At 40.2% G+C, this 20,447-nt stretch overlaps 1 protein-coding gene across 3 annotated transcripts in view; it reads right to left on the bottom strand.

Annotated features, from left to right (window-relative positions):
- The window catches only part of LAMA4 (laminin subunit alpha 4), a 150,732-nt gene that overhangs the window by 51,535 nt on the left and 78,750 nt on the right, over window positions 1-20,447 (bottom strand). For all 3 annotated transcript variants that reach the window (XM_024740949.1, XM_024740950.1, XM_024740951.1), the window contains 4 exons: window positions 18,326-18,437; window positions 15,116-15,283; window positions 12,696-12,889; window positions 8,246-8,362 (listed from right to left, as the gene is read on the bottom strand). In XM_024740949.1, coding sequence (XP_024596717.1) covers window positions 8,246-8,362; window positions 12,696-12,889; window positions 15,116-15,283; window positions 18,326-18,437 — 591 coding nt within the window. The remainder of the gene's footprint in view (window positions 1-8,245; window positions 8,363-12,695; window positions 12,890-15,115; window positions 15,284-18,325; window positions 18,438-20,447) is intronic.

The raw sequence follows: 20,447 nt of genomic DNA, 5'->3' as shown, positions 1-20,447 counted from the left end.
CTCTCTCCTGGTCTCCTATTTCTCTGGCCAGGCAGAAGACTTTCAAAGCTGGTGTTCCTAGGGGCTAGACTCAGGCCTTTCCTGTCTGAGCCATCTAACTCCTTTCTCTGAACCCAGCCTTTTAGTCTTCTGATCCATTCTCCACCACCCTGCAGGAATGGTGAACTTTCTATTAAGCAAATCTGATCATATTATTTCCCTTCTCAAAACCAGCCACTTGCTTTGCATGAACAAATCCAATTCCTAAGCGAGGCTTCAGCAACTGACTCCTCCTCTTACTAATTTCATCATTTCTTACCACTTCCCACCCAACCGCATCCCATGGTCCAAACTTGACTAATTGTTGTTTTCATGCTCTGTAATTTTTTCTGGCACCTGTGCCTTTTCACATATTTTCTCTGTCTGGAGTAACTTCTCTTTATTTTCTGTCTGATCCACCTGGAAAAGTTATACTCATCCTTCCAAATTCAGCTCAGATACCACTTCCTTTATGAAGCCATCTCTAACCTCTCTAGGGTGAGCTGTGTTGCCACATATTTCAATTATCCACGTGCCACACAACTGTTATGATTTCACATTATTATTCCACCCACCAGATTATATAATCTTAGAAGGCAGGGACTATGTTTAATTTATTTTTATACTCCCAGAATGTAGCATAGTCCCTAGCACATAGGGTTTATGTTATAACTACAGCATTAAGGGTGTAGTCCATTTCGTTGGTCATCTGGGGAACAAGACTGTGAAAAAAAAGTTTTTAGTTGTATAAGCAGAAAAAATACCATGGATATTCTACCTTTACTCATTAATTTGCTCAACAAATATTCATTGTGTACCCACTATGTGCCAGGTACTCTTTCAGGATATAGAACACATAGCTATGAACACAGTCTCTACTCTCAAGGAATTTACAATTTAGTGGGAATATACAGTAATAAATAAAACAAGTGATTAAATAAATGAACAAGCTAATTTCAGGGAATAAAAAATATTTTGAATAAAAGATAACAGGTACGGGGCTTCCCTGGTGGCACACTGGTTGAGAGTCCGCCTGCCGATGCAGGGGACACAGGTTCGTGCCCCAGTCCGGGAGGATCCCACATGCCGCGGAGCGGCTGGGCCTGTGAGCCATGGCCGCTGAGCCTGCGCGTCCGGAGCCTGTGCTCTGCAACAGGAGAGGCCACAACAGTGACAGGCCCGCATACCGCAAAAAAAAAAAAGATAACAGGTACGATGGGTTAGAGAGTGACTGAGGGCAAGAGAGCTACTTGGACTGAATGTTCACAAGGACACTAGCCATTTGAAGATCTGGGGATATCAGGTGCAAAAGTCCTGAGGCAAGAAAAAGTATGGTATGTTTGAAAAACAGGGAGGAGTTGGAGTGTATGAACAGGAGTGCGCTGAAGTGTAGTGAGGAGGGAGAGAGTGGGTATGAGGTCAGAGAGGTGAGCCAGAGTAAGGTCACTTAGGGCCTCATGGGCCATGTAGCATGAGTTTGTTTCTTACTTTAAGTATCACTGGAGGTTTTGTGTGGGATAAACAATGTTATCTGATTATGTTTTTAAAGGATTGTTCTGCTGCTGCGTAGAGAATGGATCTTGAGGGGCAGGTGTGGAGGCAAATGAATCAGTAGGAGACTCTTTCAGAAGTCCATACTGGAGATGAGGAGACTTGGACCCATACTCAAGAGTAGCAGCAGAGAAGAGGGTAGTGGTCAGAAATCAGCATTCGGTTTGGCGGTAGGGCCAACAGGTCTTGTTGAAATGGGAGTGAGGGGAAAGGAGAAATCAAGAAGGACTCCAGAATTTTGATTTGAGCAATTGGATTGTGCCAGTTACTGAGCTAGGTAAAACTAGGGAAGAGGGTGTTATTCAGAATATGTTAAGTTTGATATGCCTATTACACACCTAAGTGGTAGATGAAACTGTGATTTAGCTACATACCACACTGAGTTCTTACTTGAAAACGTCAAGTATGCATTTGGATATAGAAGCTTGGAACTCAGTGGAGGTCTCAGAGCTAGAGGTACACATTGTGGAATCATGCATCTAATTGTTCTTTAAAGTCATGGGATTCATTGCGATCAACTAGGGAGAGAGTATAAGTAGAAAAAAGGGCCCAGGACTGAGCACTGAGCCATTCATTATCCAGAGCAGGGACCAACATGGCCCAGGGCCAAGTGTGGTCTGAGGCCTATTTTTATATAGCTCCCCACTAGGAATATTTTTTACATTTTTAAAGAGTTCTAAAAAACATCAAGCCAAACCAAACAAAGAAGAATAAGGGAGAACAGTTTTATGTGGCCTGCAGAGCATAAAATATTTACCATGTAGTGGACATGCAGAGGCGAAGCTATCAAAGTTGGCTGAGAAGAAATGGCCATGGAGGAAGGAGAAGAATCAGATGAGTGGGGTATTGGAGAACCCAGGACAGGAGCTCCAAGTGTTTAAAAATAGAGGGAAGGGTAATTAGTGGCAGGGCTAATAAAGCTGAGGAGAGAGAAACAACCATGGTTTTGGCTATGTTGAGGTCGCTAATGACTTGGACAAAAACAGTCTCAGTGAAGGGACATGGAATCCCACTTGGAGTGGGTTGAGTACAGTAGTCAGCAGGTGGCTGGAAGGTGGAAACAGCAACTGTAAATGACTCTTGAGATGTTTTGCTGTGAAGCAGAGTAATGGGGCAGAGATTAGAGGGGATGTGAGCAGGGTTGTTCTTCTTTTTAATTTTTAAAAGGTAGGAGACACTAGAGTATGTTTCTGTGTTGGCAGTAATGACTCAGTAAAGAGTAAGAATTGGGCAAAACAGAAGAGAGAGGGCACAGTTTGGGAGTGAAACCCAGCAACCATGTTTTTGAGCAGAGGAAGGATGGGATTCAGAGCATAGGTGGAGGGAGTAAACTTTGGCAGGAGAAGGGACGTTTCACTAATTATAATAGGTAGGAAGGTAGAAGTGTAGATACACATGCAGGTAGACTGGTAGCTTTGGGGAGGGAAGATGAGGGGAATTATCCTCTCTTTGTTCCTAATTTTCAGCAAAGCATGAAGCAAATTCACCAGCCAGACTGACAGAAGGGGAGGTGGGTTTCCCACCAGTCACATTGGCTTCTCTGGTGTGGCCACGATGCTGAGGGTACTTGGGTTTACAGGGTTAAGGGATTAGAATTCTCAGGTGAGTACAATAGGGGAAGAGGTAAGTATGGAAGTAAAGGGTGTTTCCAAAGAATGATTATACTGATAATTTTAGCTTAAGGAAGGAACGGCAAACGAGATGGAGGAGGTTTTGCCGTGGCTAGAGAATTGGTGGAGTGTGCCTTTTAGAGTAAGTGAGATAAGAGGTGGTGCTCAGGGAGGGAGGTGCTTGATACTGGGATTTGGGAGAGGCATTCTTAGTGATGACAAGATCTGGGTCTGGTCATACTAGGGATTACAGAGGTGGATGGGAGGAAAAGCTTGTTGGACAGGAGAAGTTCAAGGAACCGGAGGTCTGAGAGCTGGTGGACTCATCCATCTGGATTTTGATGTCAGCAAGGATAGTGGTGGAAGTAGGGATGGAGAGGAAGACAGGGATGGAAAGGAAGCTAAAATAGTCAAAGAATGAGATGGTGATCAGATGACTTTAAAATAATATCCTTTTGGGCTTCCCTGGTGGTGCAGTGGTTGAGGGTCTGCCTGCCGATGCAGGGGACACGGGTTCATGTCCTGGTCCAGGAAGATCCCATATTGAAATGCAATTTTATTTTTACACAATTGTAGCAGACATGGCCATACATATCTCTCAATGGTTTTGTGGCACCTCTTACTGTATAGTAGAAGCTTAAAAGAAAATATTTGCAAATGATGTGACTGACAAGGAATTCGTCTCCAAAATTTACAAACAGCTCATGTGGCTTAATATCATCAAAACAAATAACCCAGCGGACATTGAAACAAGATGGCGGAGTAGAAGGACGTGCTATCACTCCCTCTTGTGAGAACACCAGAATCACAACTAGTTGCTGGACAATCATCGACAGGAAGACACTGGAACTCACCAAAAAAAGATACCCCACATCCAAAGACAAAGGAGAAGCCTCAGTGAGATGGTAGGAGGGGCGCAGTCATAGTAAAACAAATCCTGTAACTGCTGGGTGGGTGGCTCACAGACTGGAGAACACTTATACCACAGAAGTCCACCCACTGGAGTGAAGGTTCTGAGCCCCACGTCAGGCTTCCCAACCTGGGGGTCTGGCAACGGGAGGAGGAATTCCTCGAGAATCAGACTTTGAAGGCTAGTGGGATTTGATTGCAGGACTTCGACAGGACTGGGGGAAACAGACACTCCACTCTTGGAGGGCACACACAAAGTAGTATGCGCTTTGGGACCCAGGGTAAGGGGCAGTGACCCTGTAGCAAGGGAAAAACGACAAATAACATACAAGGGAACTCCCATACGGTTAACAGCTGATTTCTCAGCAGAAACTCTACAAGCCAGAAGGGAGTGGCAAGATATACTTAAAGTGATGACAGGGAAGGACCTACAACCAAGATTACTCTACCCAGCAAGAATCTCATTCAGATTTGATGGAGAAATCAAAAGCTTTACAGACAAGCAAAAGCTAAGGGAATTCAGCACCACCAAACCAGCTTTACAACAAATTCTAAAGGAACTTCTCTAAGGGGGAAACACAAGAGAAGAAAAGGACCTACAAAAACAAACCCAAAGGGCTTCCCTGGTGGCGCAGTGGTTGAGAATCTGCCTGCTAATGCAGGGGGGACGGGTTCAAGCCCTGGTCTGGGAGGATCCCATGTGCCATGGAGCAGCTGGGCCCGTGAGCCACAAGTACTGAGCCTGCGCATCTGGAGCCTGTGCTCTCCAACGGGAGAGGCCGTGATGGTGAGAGGCCCACGCACCGTGATGAGGAGTGGCCCCCGCTTGCCACAACTGGAGAGAGCCCTCGCACAGAAACAAAGACCCAACACAGCAAAAATTAATAAATTAATTAATTAAAAAAAAACAAAAAAACAAACCCAAAACAATTAAGAAAATGGTCATAGGAATATACATATCAATAATTACCTTATATGAGAATGGATTAAATGCTCCAACCAAAAGAAACAGGCTTGCTGAATGGATACAAAAACAAGACCCATATATATGCTGTCTACAAGAGACCCACTTCAGACCTAGGGACACATACAGACTGAAAGTAAGGGGATGGAAAAACATATTCCATGCAAATGGAAATCAAAAGAAAGCTGCAGTAGCAATACTCATATCAGATAAAACAGACTTTAAAATAAAGAATCTTACAAGACACAAGGAAGGACACTACAGAGATCAATCCAAGAAGAAGATATAACAATTATACATTTTTATGCACCCAACATAGGAGGATCTCAATGCATAAGGCCACTGCTAACAGCTATAAAAGAGGAAATCGACAGGAACACAATAATAGTGGGGGACTTTAACACCTCACTTACACCAATGGATAGATCATCAAAAATGAAAATAAATAAGGAAACAGAAGCTTTAAATGACACAATAGACCAGATAGATTTAATTGATATTTATAGGGCATTCCATCCAAAAACAGCAGATTACACTTTCTTCTCAACTGCGCACAGAACATTCTCCAGGATAGATCACATCTTGGGTCACAAATCAAGACTCAGTAAATTCAAGAAAACTGAAATCGTATCAAGCATCTTTTCTGACCACAACACCATGAGATTAGAAATGAATTACAGGGGAAAAAACGTTAAAAACACAAACACATGGAGGCTAAACACTACGTTACTAAATAACCAAGAGATCACTGAAGAAATCAAAGAGGAAATCAAAAAATACCTGGAGACAAATGACAATGAGAACACAATGATCCAAAACCTATGAGATGCAGCAAAAACAATTATAAGAGGGAAGTTTATAGTTATAAAGCCTACCTCAAGAAACAAGAAAAATCTCAAATAAACAGTCCAACCTTATACCTAAAGGAATATTCCTATACACTAATGATGAAAACTCTGAAAGAGAAATTAAGGAAACAGTCCCATTTACCATTGCAACAAAAAGGATAAAATACCTAGGAATAAACCTACCTAGGGAGACAAAAGACCTCTATGCAGAAAACTGTAAGACAATGATGAAAGAAATTAAAGATGATACCAACAGATGGAGAGATATACCATGTTCTTGGATTGGAAGAATCAATATTGTGAAAATGACTACACTACCTAAAGCAATCTCCAGATTCAGTGCAATCCCTGGCAAATTACCAATGGCAATTTTTACGGAACTAGAACAAAAAATCTTAAAATTTGTATGGAGACACAAAAGACCCCCGAATAGCCAAAGCAGTCTTGAGGGGAAAAAAACAGTGCTGGAGGAATCAGACTCCCTGACTTCAGACTATACTACAAAACTACAGTAATCAAGACAATATGGTACTGGCACAGAAACAGAAATGTAGATCAAGGAAGAAGATAGAAAGCCCAGAGATAAACCCATGCACCTATGGTCAACTAATCTATGACAAAGGAGGCAAGGATATACAATGGAGAAAAGACAGTCTCTTCAATAAGTGGTGCTGGGAAAACTGGACAACTACATGTAAAAGAATGAAATTAGAACACTCCCGAACACCATACACAAAAATAAACTCAAAATGGATTCAAGACCTAAATGTAAGACCAGACACTGTAAAACTCTTAGAGGAAAACATAGGAAGAACACTCTTTGACATAAATCACAGCAAGATCTTTTTTGATCCACCTCCTACAGTAATGGAAATAAAACCAAAAATAAACAAATGGGACCTAATGAAACTTCAAAGCTTTTGCACAGCAAAGGAAACCATAAAGACGACGAAAAGACAACCCTCAGAATGGGAGAAAATATTTGCAAACGAATCAACGGACAAAGGATTAATCTCCAAAATATATAAACAGCTCATGCAGCTCAATATTAAAGAAACAAACAACCCAATCCAAAAATGGGCAGAAGACCTAAATAGACATTTCTCCAAAGAAGACATACAGATGGCCAAGAAGTGCATGAAAAGCTGCTCAACATCACTAATTATTAGAGAAATGCAAATCAAAACTACAGTGAGGTATCACCACACACCAATTAGAATGGGCATCGTCAGAAAATCTACGAACAAGAAATGCTGGAGAGGGTGTGGAGAAAAGGGAACCCTCTTGCACTGTTGGTGGGAATGTAAACTGATATAGCCACTATGGAGAACAGTATGGAGGTTCCTTAAAAAACTGAAAATAGAATTACCATATGACCCAGCAATCCCACTAGTGGGCATATACCCAGAGAAAACCATAATTCAAAAAGACACATGCACCCCAGTGTTCACTGCAGCACTATTTACAATAGCCAGGTCATGGAAGCAATCTAAGACAGACGAATGGATAAAGGAGATGTGGTACATATATACAGCGGAATATTACTCAGTCATAAAAAGGAATGAAATTGAGTCATTTGTTGAGATGTTGATGGATCTAGAGACTGTCATACAGAGTGAAGTAAGTCAGAAAGAGAAAAAGAAATATCGTATATTAACGCATGTATGTGGAACCTAGAAAAATGGTACGGATGAACCGTTTTGCAGGGCAGAAGTTGAGACACAGATGTAGAGAACAAACGTATGTACACCAAGGGGGGAAAGCTGTGGGGGGGTGCGGATGGTGGTGTGCTGAATTGGGTGATTGGGATTGACATGTATACACTGATGTGTATAAAATTGATGACTAATAAGAACCTGCTGTATAAAAAAAATAAAATTAAATTAAAAAAAGAGTACTTTCGTGATGCATTCATCAGAAAATTTCTACTTTAAAAATGTGACATTTATTGATTTTGAATATCAGCTTTATTAAACACACAACTTACAAGTAAAGAGTGAGTAGGATGTATCTAGATTTACACTTTCTACAGAACTTTCTGTGATTATCTGTGCTGAACGAAATGGCAGACATTAGCCATATGTGGTGCTGTTGAGCACATGAAATGTGGCTAATGTGACTGAGGAATTAAATTTTAATTTTAAGTAATTTAAATTTAAGTAGCCATGTGTGGCTAGTGGCAACTGTACAATGAAAGGAACTGAAAAATTCAGTCAACTGATCTTATTTTTACAATTCCTGCTAACTTGATAGATTGAATTGGAGTTGATTATTCTTCTGTGACACTGAGCTCCTTTTCTAACCTGCTATAAATACTAACCTGAACAAGTCACGTGTGTCCTTACCTTTATTATGTCATCAAGTTCTGAAAGGGTCATCCGAGGCATTGTCAGTGAGTCGGAAGACATCCTCAGAGACTCGTTCACCCCTGCCATCTGTTCCCTCACTCTGTCATGCTGTTTCTGCATGAGGAAGAGCAAGGGAGAGAGGAAGAAAAGGTCGCTTTAGATAAAGAAGGCATCAGGGATAGTGCTGTCAGCTTGCTGCCACTGCACTCCGACAGATCCAGGTTCCTATCCCAGACCCACCAATGAATTGCTGTGTCACTCTGGGTAATTCGACCCGGCCCAGCCTCAGCTTTCTCATTTATAAAATGGAGATAATGAAAGTAAGCACCTCAGGAGCTTCAAAGAACTTAGTTATGATTATTACTTACAGTGCCACCACATCAAAGAGAGTTGACACTCCAGAGAGGGCCCTTGCCTCTTTCTCCATAAATGTGAAATGAGGCTAGGGAGATAGCATTGAACAGGCTCTGTATTTGCAGTAATTGAAAACTGAATTAATTCCAAAAAGCATTTATCATGTGCTAACTTTGGGCCAGGCACAAATAGCTCATTTGGACAGGAATAAAGTATATACAAAAGAATCTTAATGTCCTTTCAAAATTTTAAAATGGCCCTATTATCAAAACATAAAATTGTGATCTCGCTTCCTCCTACTCTGAGCTCTTTATGTTAGATGCTCAGATGTTCTGAGGAGGGAAATTGCCCAAGTGTGGTTATATTTTTTTCTTCTCTTTTTTCAGTTTTTTTTTTTTATTGAAGCATAGTTGATTTACAATGTTGTACCAATCTCTGCTGTACAGCAAAGTGACTCAGTTATACACATGTATACATTCTTTTTTTAATATTCTTTTCCATTATGGTTTATCACAGGATACTGAATATAGTTCCCTGTGCTATACATTAGGACCTTGTTGTTTATCCATTCTAAATGTAATAGCTTGCATCTACCAACCCCAAACTCCCAGTCCATCCCTCTCCCTCCCCCACTCCCCCTTGGCAACCACAAGTCTGTTCTCCATGTCTATGTGTCTGTTTCTGTTTTGTAGATAGGTTCATTTGTGTCATATTTTAGATTCCACATATAAGTGATATCATGTGGTATTTGTCTTTCTCTTTCTGACTTACTTCACTTAGTATGATAATCTCTAGGTCCATCCATGTTGCTGCAAATAGCATTATTTCGTTCTTTTTCATGGCTGAGTAGTATTCCATTGTATATATGTACCACATCTTCTTCATCCATTCATCTGTTGATGGACATTTAGGTTGTTTCTATGTTTTGGCTATTGTGAATAGTGCTGCTATGAACATAGGGGTGCATGTGTCTTTTTGAATTATAGTTTTGTCTGGGTATATTCCCAGATGTGGGATTGCTGAATCACACAGTAATTCTATTTTTAGTTTTCTGAGGAACCTCCATACTGTTTTCCATAGTGGCTGTAACAACTTACTTTCCCACCAACAGTGTAGGAGGGTTCTCTTTTCTGCACACCCTCTCCAGCATTTGTTATTTGTAGACTTTTTTTTTTTTTATTTTTTAAAGTTAATTTAATTTATTTTTGGCTGCATTGGGTCTTTGTTGCTGCACGCAGGCTTTCTCTAGTTGCAGCGAGCAGGGATACTCTTCGTTGTGGTGTGCGGGCTTCTCATTGCTGTGGTTTCCTTTGTTGCAGAGCACAGGCTCTAGGCACGTGGGCTCTGTAGTTGCTCTAGGGCGTGTGGGCTTGTTGTGGCACTTGGGCTCTACAGTGCAGGCTCAGTAGTTGTGGCACACGGGCTTAGTTGCTTTGCGGCATGCATTGGCAGGCGGATTCTTAACCACTGCACCACCAGGGAAGTCCCTTTTATTTGTAGACTTTTTAATCATGGCCATTCTGACCAGTGTGAGGTGGTATCTCATTGTAGTTTTGATTTGCATTTCTCTAATAATTAGTAATGTTGAGCATTTTTTCATGTGCCTACTGGCCATCTGTTTGTCTTCTTTGGAGAAATGTCTATTACGATCTTCTGCCCATTTTTCGATTGGGTTGTTCCAAGTGTGGATATATTTTCTGATGAATACTTTAACTTATACTTTGACTCTGGGGTTCTAGAGTCAGGGATCTTATGATTTTGACGAAATATTGTAGAGCTTCAGAGATTGAAAGCAACACAGAATGAAATTTAACATGCAAAAAGTAAAAGACCCATTTTATAATCTGAGTAAAAAATGAGCTGGTTACTTTAGAAATGGTAATTTAAATTAGGGTTGAAATTTTTGTTATGGTATAATCTAGGATATCACAGAAATAATTATAAAAGCCTACACTTGAATGACATACTTTAAAACTTTCTAAGTTCATCTTAATGTCTTTTCTCACTCCCTGGACTCTTTTCTGATTTAGTGGAAAAGAAGAATTAAACCCATCTTCTCCAAATACCTTGCTACAGGGAAAGACATAGGTCTAGGGACAGAAAAGTATCTCATTTGATCATCCTCTTAAAGCAAGAACATTAAAAAAAAATCAATTTCCCCTCAAAATCCATCAAGCTTCATACAGTGCGACTATCTGGGGTTAATTGTTCTTGTCTTCACAAGGAGAGGTAGTTAATACAGCTCTACACAAAAGCAATATTTTAAAGTATGTAAGGAAGCGAGGTCAAAAAGATTGGTATTATCTAGCTGTCTCAGAGCAGTTTTCCTGTTATAGAGTTTGAGATATGACCCCTTCCAGAAGCGCTTCTATCTGAGTTGCCTTAATGGAACACAGCTAACACCCTGAAGTAACAACCAAACTTCAAAGCCACGTGTGAACAGCACTGCCTGATAAGCTCATTGGCAGTAGTTGGAAAATGATATGCTTCAAATTAAAGGGTTTCTGTCATTTACCAGATATAGCATTAGACAGAAATGAATAAAATTAGCTTTGAAACAAAGATATTCCCACGGAAAGATGGACAATTTGAACAAAAGAAAGTTTAGAAACTAATAATTAGTGAAAACGACAATAATTAGCACTATTTAGCATGCTTCAGTATCCATTTCACGTATGCAAAAAATAAAACAAAGTTTCCTGACACTTAAAAAGAGATAGAAACAGTCTTGGGAAGGTGGAGTTTTGGAGTTTATGAGAATACCTAAACAGACAGAATCTCATTTTCTTTTTTAAAATTTTTAAATTTTATTTATTTTTTTATACAGCAGGTTCTTATTAGTCATCAATTTTATACACATCATTGTATACATGTCAATCTCAATCGCCCAATTCATCACACTTGTCTCCATACAAATTTTAAGATGATCTGTTCTAGTTCCATAAAAAATGCCATTGGTAATTTGCCAGGGATTGCATTGAACCTGTAGATTGCTTTGGGTAGTATAGTCATTTTCACAATGTTGATTCTTCCAATCCAAGAACATGGTATATCTCTCCATGTGTTTATATTGTGTTTAATTTCTTTCATCAGTGTCTTATAGTTTTCTGCATACAGGTCTTTTGTCTCCTTAGGTAGGTTTATTCCTAGGTATTTTATTCTTTTTGTTGCAATGGTAAATGGGAGTATTTCCTTAATTTCTCTTTCAGATTTTTCATTATTGGTGTGTAGGAATGCAAGAGATTAACTCACTTTTATTTAGGAAATTTTACAATGACTTACTAAGAGAAAGTGATGACTGAAAATCAGGGCAGAGAACCTAATTTAAGTTGGGTTTGCTGACAATAAACATAGCTAAAGTAATGAGTTTGCTCACAGTTGCTTCCTATTTTTGACATTGCTTTTCCACTCTAACCTTTATAAATATGTCCAAAGAGGCAGGTGTCTTCCTATCAGAAGATGACCACTCTTGGTGATGAGTGTGTGCATCACTTGGCACAGAAGTGTGAGCATCACCAGTTCTAAGTCTGGTGGTATGGGCATGCACAAATCCTGGCCCCGTAGGGTGACTGCCTTGGCAACCTCTGGCCAAGCCTGGGAATTTTTCTCACCTCTTTGTAATTGTATGACCTTAGCTTGAATTAGACTCCCTATCTCTGCAGCTGCTGACCAGCCAGGCTGTGAGATCTGCTTTTCAGGCCCTTCCAAAAATTATACACATCTTTACAGGAACATGGTTCCGGGTTGCTTTGGGATTTTTACTGCTCTCAGTATAAAAAAAGTTAGGCACAGGAATCATGCCTTGTCTACTCAGTTGCAAGAGCAATACATCCAACACAGGTGGACACAAGCACCAGGAACAACTGCATTCTTATCAATGCACAAGCTCAACAACTACAATGGTTTCAACTTGAGTTTAGGTGTACACACTTATATTAGCAAATTATTGTGGCGAAAAATGTACAGATAATTTTAAAAATAAAGATTTAAATGTACCAATATTAAAAAAAACTGTTTACCAACTGTCCCTTCTTGGCATAACTTCATGTTGTATATGCCCGAAATGCATTTACAGTTAGAGTGCCCACTGTACCTTGTGATCCCGCTGCCTGGCTGCTGTGGCTCTGTTCATGTCTTCAGCATCCCTGATATGGTCAAGGGCCAGGTCAAGTGACTCCTGGAGGTCTGACAATTTAGCATTATAGTCGTCCAGCTGCTCCAGGACCACAGGAAACAGAGAGTGAGTATCGTTGTACTGCCACTGCCAACTCTCAGCCTGGCTCAGCACTGGGAAGAAAGGTACATAGAAACTCAGTCTGGGCTTCTCCCTTCTCCTCCCATCCCATCCCGCACTTAGAAAGATGCAAATTCATCAGGGTATGTCTTCTTTAGCAATAGCGATTGAAGCTGTTGTTCACAAAAACAGCCCCATCTTTGATATCTGAAGCTTTAAATGCTATTTTGTAGGGTTTGGGAGCCCCTGGACCACCATTAGCTAAAATGGGAGTTGATTAGTTTTCCCATAAAGATTATGCTTTAAGTAGAAATGATGTAATTAAACTAGGTTTATTATTACCGAGATTACTAATAATTTGACCATACAAAGGAAACTTGGATATACTACAGTCTTACTATTAGAGACAACCCCAGTTGTTTTGTCTGTTACTGGCAAATGATGTTCACAACCATTCATTTTCTGTATTCTCTCCAGGCAGCTGTTTTTACTTAGCTCCTTTAGGTCAAACCTAAATCATTATCTTGGAAAGAAGATTAAATGGCAATGATATATTCTTAGACTTTGCATATATCTTAATTCTCTGATCAAAGTTACACACATTGACTATGTGCCTTAATTCTATTTTTTCTCCAGGGACTATCAGTCTGTCTTATTGAGGTTTTCTATTTACTTTCATCACCATGAGCAGAAGATACAAAGTTCACGGCTGAGTTGAGAAAGTGGTTGAAAATGCATTCACTAGGCGGAAGGTGGCTAAGTAGGAGATGTACTTGGTTCCATTTCCCCAGAACAGTCTTGTTAAATCCCAAAATAGGCAAGGAGCGTGAAAGTATCTGGCTGTGACATCAGAGCTCCAACCTTCCTGACTGCTGGCCTCATCCTGACTCTGAAATGGGCCTGAGATTCTTCTTTATTTCTTACTGTTTCTAAGACCTTATAAGTTTGCTATCACAATAGGCCTTTATATCCAGAATGTTCCTCTTCGAGAATATTCACAGTAAGTTTTAACAGAAGTTGATAGTGACAATTGTAGGAAAATGATCTAACGTAGGCGTTCCTAACCCTTTCTGTATCATGGGCCCCTTTACAATCTGGTGAAGCCTTCAGAGCCCTTCTTATGTATTTTAAAATGCACAAGATAAAATACATAGAATTAAAAAGACCAGTATATTAAAAAAATTGGTAATATAATATGTGCTTCTTTATTAATGCATTAACTAACAAGATTTAGAGGTGAGACCAATAACTGCTAAAACTTTGAATTACTGATGAATTTAATGTTGTGAGATTAACAGTAACAACTAAAATATGATATGCAAACCTGGAGCTTCTTTTGTTGATTGTGTAGATTAAAATGGACACAAATTCTTTGTAACTCTTCCCATCAAGAGCGGAGTCTTTTTCCTCACCCTTGAATCTGGACAGTCTTGACCAACAGAATGAAGATGACATTGCTGAGTTCCAAGGCCAAGCCTCAAGAGACCTTGCCCTTTCCATTCCTGCCCTCCTGGAAGGCTTCTGACATATGAACGAGCCTCAGCTAGCTTCCTTGAGGATAAAACCCCACATGGAGGGAGAGGCCCAGCCATTTCAACTAAGACCCCAGACATGTGAGTGAGCTCGACCATGTCACACGGAGCAGAGATGAGCTATCTAGGTTGAGTCCAGCCCAAATTACCAACCTATGAAATCACAAGCAAATAAATGGTTATTGTTTTAAATGAATATGTTTGGGGTGGATTGTGAGATACTAATTTATAACTGATACAGTGACCAAGTCATAGATTCACTAATACTACTGTGGTTTGTTACCTACATTAATCATTAAAGGAAATGTTCAATTTCCATTGAAGGCTCAAAGTCATTAAAAAGTCATTCATGGACATTGGAACATGAATGTTGCTGGGCTTGTAGCTTTACTGTCTTCTCAATGAGACTTCTTATTGTAGTTCTGGTAATTGGTTCCCCTTAGCTTTCCTTCCCTTGTTTTTCACCAACTGCTAAGTTCCTATTTCTTCTCCTCAGGAGTAAAATTTTGTAGATTCCTTGTGGAATCTCAGCTGTTTCTCAAAAGCTCAAGGTTGGGTCTGGATCTAAAAATCCTGGTCATACAGTCAAGTTGTCCTGAATGACTCCCTGAGGCCACGTATAAACTAAATAACTGAATATTGGGAATTGGTTGCTTTGACCAAATGTTGCCCTGTGACTGGGGGTCCTCTCCTGGACCCACAAAGGAAGCAGACACATGCTGGGCTCTAGGAGTCGAATACACCTACATTCATAGGCTTCGTCTGCCTCCTCATCCACAAGTTCCCGTTGGGTGAGGAACGGTTGACGGCGTCGGATCTCCTCAAGCATCTTCTGGGCCAACACCAGCTTCTCAGAGATTTCCTCAGGGCTAAGTTCCCGATCTTCCCCATAATAGAGCATCTTGTTGTTGATCTCTGAAAGGAAGGACATGGTGAGAGAAGACAGTAGGGAGAGATGACTGGGCATTTGACAGCGATGTCACTGAAAACACGGACAGTGAGGACAAAGGGAAGGGCTGATCCTAAAATGGAAAGAGAGACTCAGCAAAGACAGCATGCTGATGTTCATGCTGTGAATGTGTTGGCATCAGAGTTCATCATATATTCCAGGGAGAGGTTAAACCCGAGGAAATCACTCTTCTTTGCTTTTCATTTGGTGTCTTCAGAACAGGAATGGAATTAATACAAAGCCTGCCCTGATTTCAGCTGAATCTGATTTCTATTCTGATTCAAAACTGTTAATATTTAAGATACACAAATCTGGGGTCTTTGACCAACCTTTTATATAAAATACATAACATGGAGAAAATGTTCTGAGGTATCTCCTGTCACATGCAGTAGGCATTGGAGATATTAACTGCAATTTAGCCAAGGATTTTACCCAAGCTCTAAGCCAAAATGAGTGTATATTGACGGTTGTTTAAACAAGTCTTTCAGATTGTCGTACAGACTAGATACAATATAGAGGTTTGCTATAGTAGGATGTGAGCTTTTGCTCATTAATATATACATTTTTTTTGCAATTGCTATTTGCCTTCTGTGGTATGACTGCTTGTCAAGATTGTGCCGTTTTGACTTTGGGTCATTTTCACCCCACATCTGTAAGTAGGACGGAGAATTTCAGAACCAACAGGGACTGCTGAGGATCAGAGGCATTAGATGAGTTGTCTGAATACTGGCGGCGATGAGCAGGCCTCTGGCTCCCTCTTCCTACTACATATGATCAGATGATAGTTATGTAATTGCCACCTTGTCCTATGGCAGCTCCAGGAGGAAGCATTTTATCTCCCTGGCATAAATGAAATTGTCTGTCTTTGGTTTACTATGATCTATGTGGTTGGCCAGACAAGATGGGTAAACAACACTGGTCTCACATAAATCATACCAGGATAAGGGCTTGTATTTTATATGGATAATAGCTTGAAGGTCACCAGTAGTTATTTTAGAGGTGGTTTGGAGATGGCTGGCAATAAGGAATGACACACTATTGGTGTTGTGAAGCATCCCTGAACTCTGAAGAGAGGGAGATAAATGGGAGAAGAGGTTTTCAGTGTTGTAAATATTACTGAGAAAGTTTTAGGGAAACCAAGATATGTTAAAAAAAAAAGAAAAGAAAAAAACTTCTGAAGGGATTAAATATTCACTTTTCAAGTAAAGTCTAAAATATCAACTCCTGAAATAAACTAAACATAGATACTTTTCCTCAGATCTAGCACTTGCAATGCTAGATTTCTTGGCATTTTGATGCAGATATTATATTTACAATATGGCTTATTTTATTTTAGCCACATCTGGTCTAGATTAGAAAAAGGAAATACAGAGAACAATATTTTTGCCTTTGGTTTTTGAGACTGTTCATATATTATTTTTAAAAAGGTAAGGGGCTTTCCTGGTGGTGCAGTGGTTGAGAGTCTGCCTGCCGATGCAGGGGACACGGGTTCGTGCCCCGGTCCGGGAAGATCCCACATGCTGTGGAGCGGCTGGGCCCGTGAGCCATGGCTGCTGAGCCTGCGCGTCCGGAGCCTGTGCTCCGCAGCGGGAGAGGCCACAGCAGTGAGAGGCCTGTGTCCCGCAAAAAAAAAAAAAAAAAAGGTAAATTATTGTTTCCTCTTTACATTTCTTTTGTATTTTTTCCTTCTTTCCTATGCCTTAAGGGTCAAATAAGAGGACTTAGATTCTTTCCAAATGAAACAACTTAGAATCAAAATTTGAGTTACAACAGGAAAGGCGACATTTTTTTCTCAATGGCTTAATAAGATACTGGCTTTATTTGCTGCCTAGAGGGACATTTATTTCTTAATTAGATGAGATCAGCTAATCTAGGTTTAATCTTACTTTTCAAATAAATCAACAGTAACTCTAAAATATTATAGGAAAAGAATATTTTATTCATAGATGCAAAAGCATGAGATAGTGAGGATGGGAGCAGGGGATGTTTGAAATGTATACCATTTGTTTCTATTACATATTATGGGCACCAAAGGAAATATAGCAAAAGATTAATCTTGGCTCCATACATCCCTTTTCCTGGAATATGTTCTCTATAGCTCAGTGTAAAGATATGAATCTTCCACTGTGGGTCCCTTTACTGTCGTGTGCCCTTGAGATGCACCTGGAGTTGTCATCCAGCTCTTAATATATAGGATAATAAAAACTATGGAAACACACAAATACTGTATCTTAGCAGACTGTAACCCAAGGAAATTCTCTTTATCTTAGAACAAACACAATCGCCTGTTTTCTGTTGGTAAATTGAAGGCTGGCTTTCAGTGTGCTATTAAGATAGTCTTCAAAATGCAGCCTGCACTTGTGAGAAGTTAGAACACAAATAAGTAAACCCTCAAGAAGAAAGGTAAAGTCTGCTACAATTTTATGCTTTAGGGCAAAGAAATCTTCCACACCCCCTCTTGGTTTTTCTTCTGGATTGGGGACCAGAGCATGCGGCCTGCCTGGTTCTTGGGAAAGCATTATAGACACAGTTTAGGACGATTTGGATTAGTGGACAGTTTACTGCCACTCTAAAGGCAGTGTTTTCACAGCATATTATTGAGAAAAATGTGACTCCTACTCAACTCTTGCATTTTACAGACAGCACAGCATGTAATTTCCTCTACCAGAAAGGTATTTTGGCATTCCATTTCTGTGAAATGCCTAGAAAGGGAATGATTTTCTACATTTATTTTTTTGGCCTTGCTGTGCCGAGTCCTAACCACTGGACTGCCAGGGAATTCCCTCTACCCTGTGCATTTATTATTGAAAATAGATAGTAAGCAGAGATGAGTGCTCAGAAGTCTCAGGTAAACAAACTTGAAAGATCTTACATGAGTTTAAACCTATAACACTCTAACAACAGGTCCTGGCACACAATAAACACTAACAGTAGCCACTATTTTTATTGTTGTTAATAACATGAAAGATTCCTTGATATGAAGCTAAACCAGAAGAGAATATATTTACCTTGGATTTTATCCCTCACATCATGGGCTTGCTCTGCAAGCTGAGTTGCGTGGTTAATGGTATCCATGCTTTCCTTCTGAGCCAACTGGCTCTTTCTTGTGGCTTGACTTTCCTATAAATAATCCGCATAAATACCAGATTAAATTTGCAAGAAGGAAAGGTTGTGTATGTGCATGTGGGGATGGGTGGGCATAATGTATTCCATAAACATAAATTTCCCTGACATGTGAAAGTTCTAGAATATAGAACATGGTCTCAGAAATCATGCATGAAGACAGATGTGATGACCCACTTTAGAATTATAGATGCTATTCCTAAGCCATCAATCACAGTTCAACCCAAACCAACCATCTTATATATGTAATTTACCCTCTGAATTTTTATTGTATCTCAAGATGCCAGACTAGGGAATTAGCCATGTCTGCTGATTAGTCTGTCATTGTGCTGACTGAAATGATTAAAGGTTCAAAGGGAAACTTGTTGAGAAAGCAGGCAGATCTCAAAATGCTCCATGCATTCAGTGGCTTCTGGGTGGTCCAGCCACTGCTGCAACTGAATTGCCGCAGAGATTTAAAGGATTATGCTCACTGTGCTAAATGCTACTTTCAGTGCTGCCTTTCAAACTCCCATCAACGTTGATGGCACTTGTGCACAAATAACTACTCAAGCAGCTTTGGCTCCGAGTGAATGAAGTCCTTCCCTGAGAAGCCGTTTTCATTCTTTCAACTCTGTTTCACAGAGCTCCCACGTAGGATTTGTCAAAATGAAATTCCAGCTCAAATGTGGCTCCTGAAGAAAGGATGTGTGGGTGTGCATGTGTACGTGTGTATTTCTCTCTGTATGTATAAGGTCAGAAGCTGATCTAAAAAATGGTTCAAGGCCAGGACACAGGCCTGTATGCACAGCATGGGGACGTGTACTTCCTTTTGGCATCAGAAAGACTGACTCATGGGTATATTTGAGAGGAGGGAGAGTTCTTCAGTCTGACATTTGGTGAAGTGCCCACTTGCCTCGTCCAGTGTCTTTTTGGCTCAGCTCTGTGACAAAGGGCTGCAGTACCTGACTGGACTGCAGGGTGATCTGCTACACAGAGTTCTGGCTGGTAGACTCCCCCAGGACAGGAGAGTGGCTATTTCAAATTTCTCTCCTTTCATCCACTGTTCCAGCTGGAGGACTAGGCCATGATTTTACCTGGAATGTTTTTACACTTCCCAAGCATAACCCAAGCAAGTGGCTCTTCATCAAGGAAGAGAATGCAGACATGGTATCCTAGCAGACACATGCCCCAGGAGCCTTTCATCGGGCATTTTATCCGAAATCTCCTCCATACAAAGCTCCCTGCGCAGCAAGACTGCGGCCAGCAGCCCCTTCCCTAAAGTGTGGGCTCTCTGAATGGACACTGCAATCTTGAGTCATGATGTTCTTTCCCCCAATTCCAGTCTCCCTCTTATCCTGTTCTAATGCTTCCCAGAGACACAAAAATCTGTGGCCACTTTAAAATTAGATGATACAGAAAATAAGATGAATCTATTCTTGATGTCACCCCTCCCCGCCTTTAAAAAATAGGGACACAGACATATAAAACATTAAAAAAATTTTAAGTTGATTTTTGGTCCAGTTTAAATTGAGTTATACTTAAAAAACACAACATGCGTATTTTTGACTTTGGCTTTATCCTTCAGGGGAAAAGATTTATTGTTATTACTGTGTTCATTTAATTGATTTCTTGATATGGAAACTTTGAGAATTATTGAAGTAATGAAAGACAGCTGGCAGATGTCATAGCTCTAAGACAACCTCTTCTGACAAACACCAGAGGGCGCTTAGATATATGTATTTAATAAAAGACTGCGGCAAAGAGGAACATGTTACTTTAAATTGCAAAATTACTGGATATAATATATAGTGACGCCTTATTTGAAAGTTTTACTTTTTCTTTAACTTTGATTATGGAAGGAAAATAATGATACAGGCACATGGTAAAACAGGTGCACCCTGCTTTAAGAAAAACTGAAATTAAAAAATTAGCTTTCAACTATAAGCCGGTTGATGTTTAACATTACAAATGGATTAATCATTTACTCACCTCAAGAGCGAATTCTCCTTGTACATATTTGATGTA

The sequence above is a fragment of the Neophocaena asiaeorientalis genome, unplaced genomic scaffold (genome assembly GCF_003031525.2).
Source record: "Neophocaena asiaeorientalis asiaeorientalis breed wild unplaced genomic scaffold, Neophocaena_asiaeorientalis_V1.1 scaffold203, whole genome shotgun sequence".
Classification (NCBI taxonomy): Eukaryota; Metazoa; Chordata; class Mammalia; order Artiodactyla; family Phocoenidae; genus Neophocaena; species Neophocaena asiaeorientalis.
The sequence above is the reverse complement of the archived record's forward strand: the minus strand, read 5'-3'. Positions and strand labels throughout refer to the sequence as shown.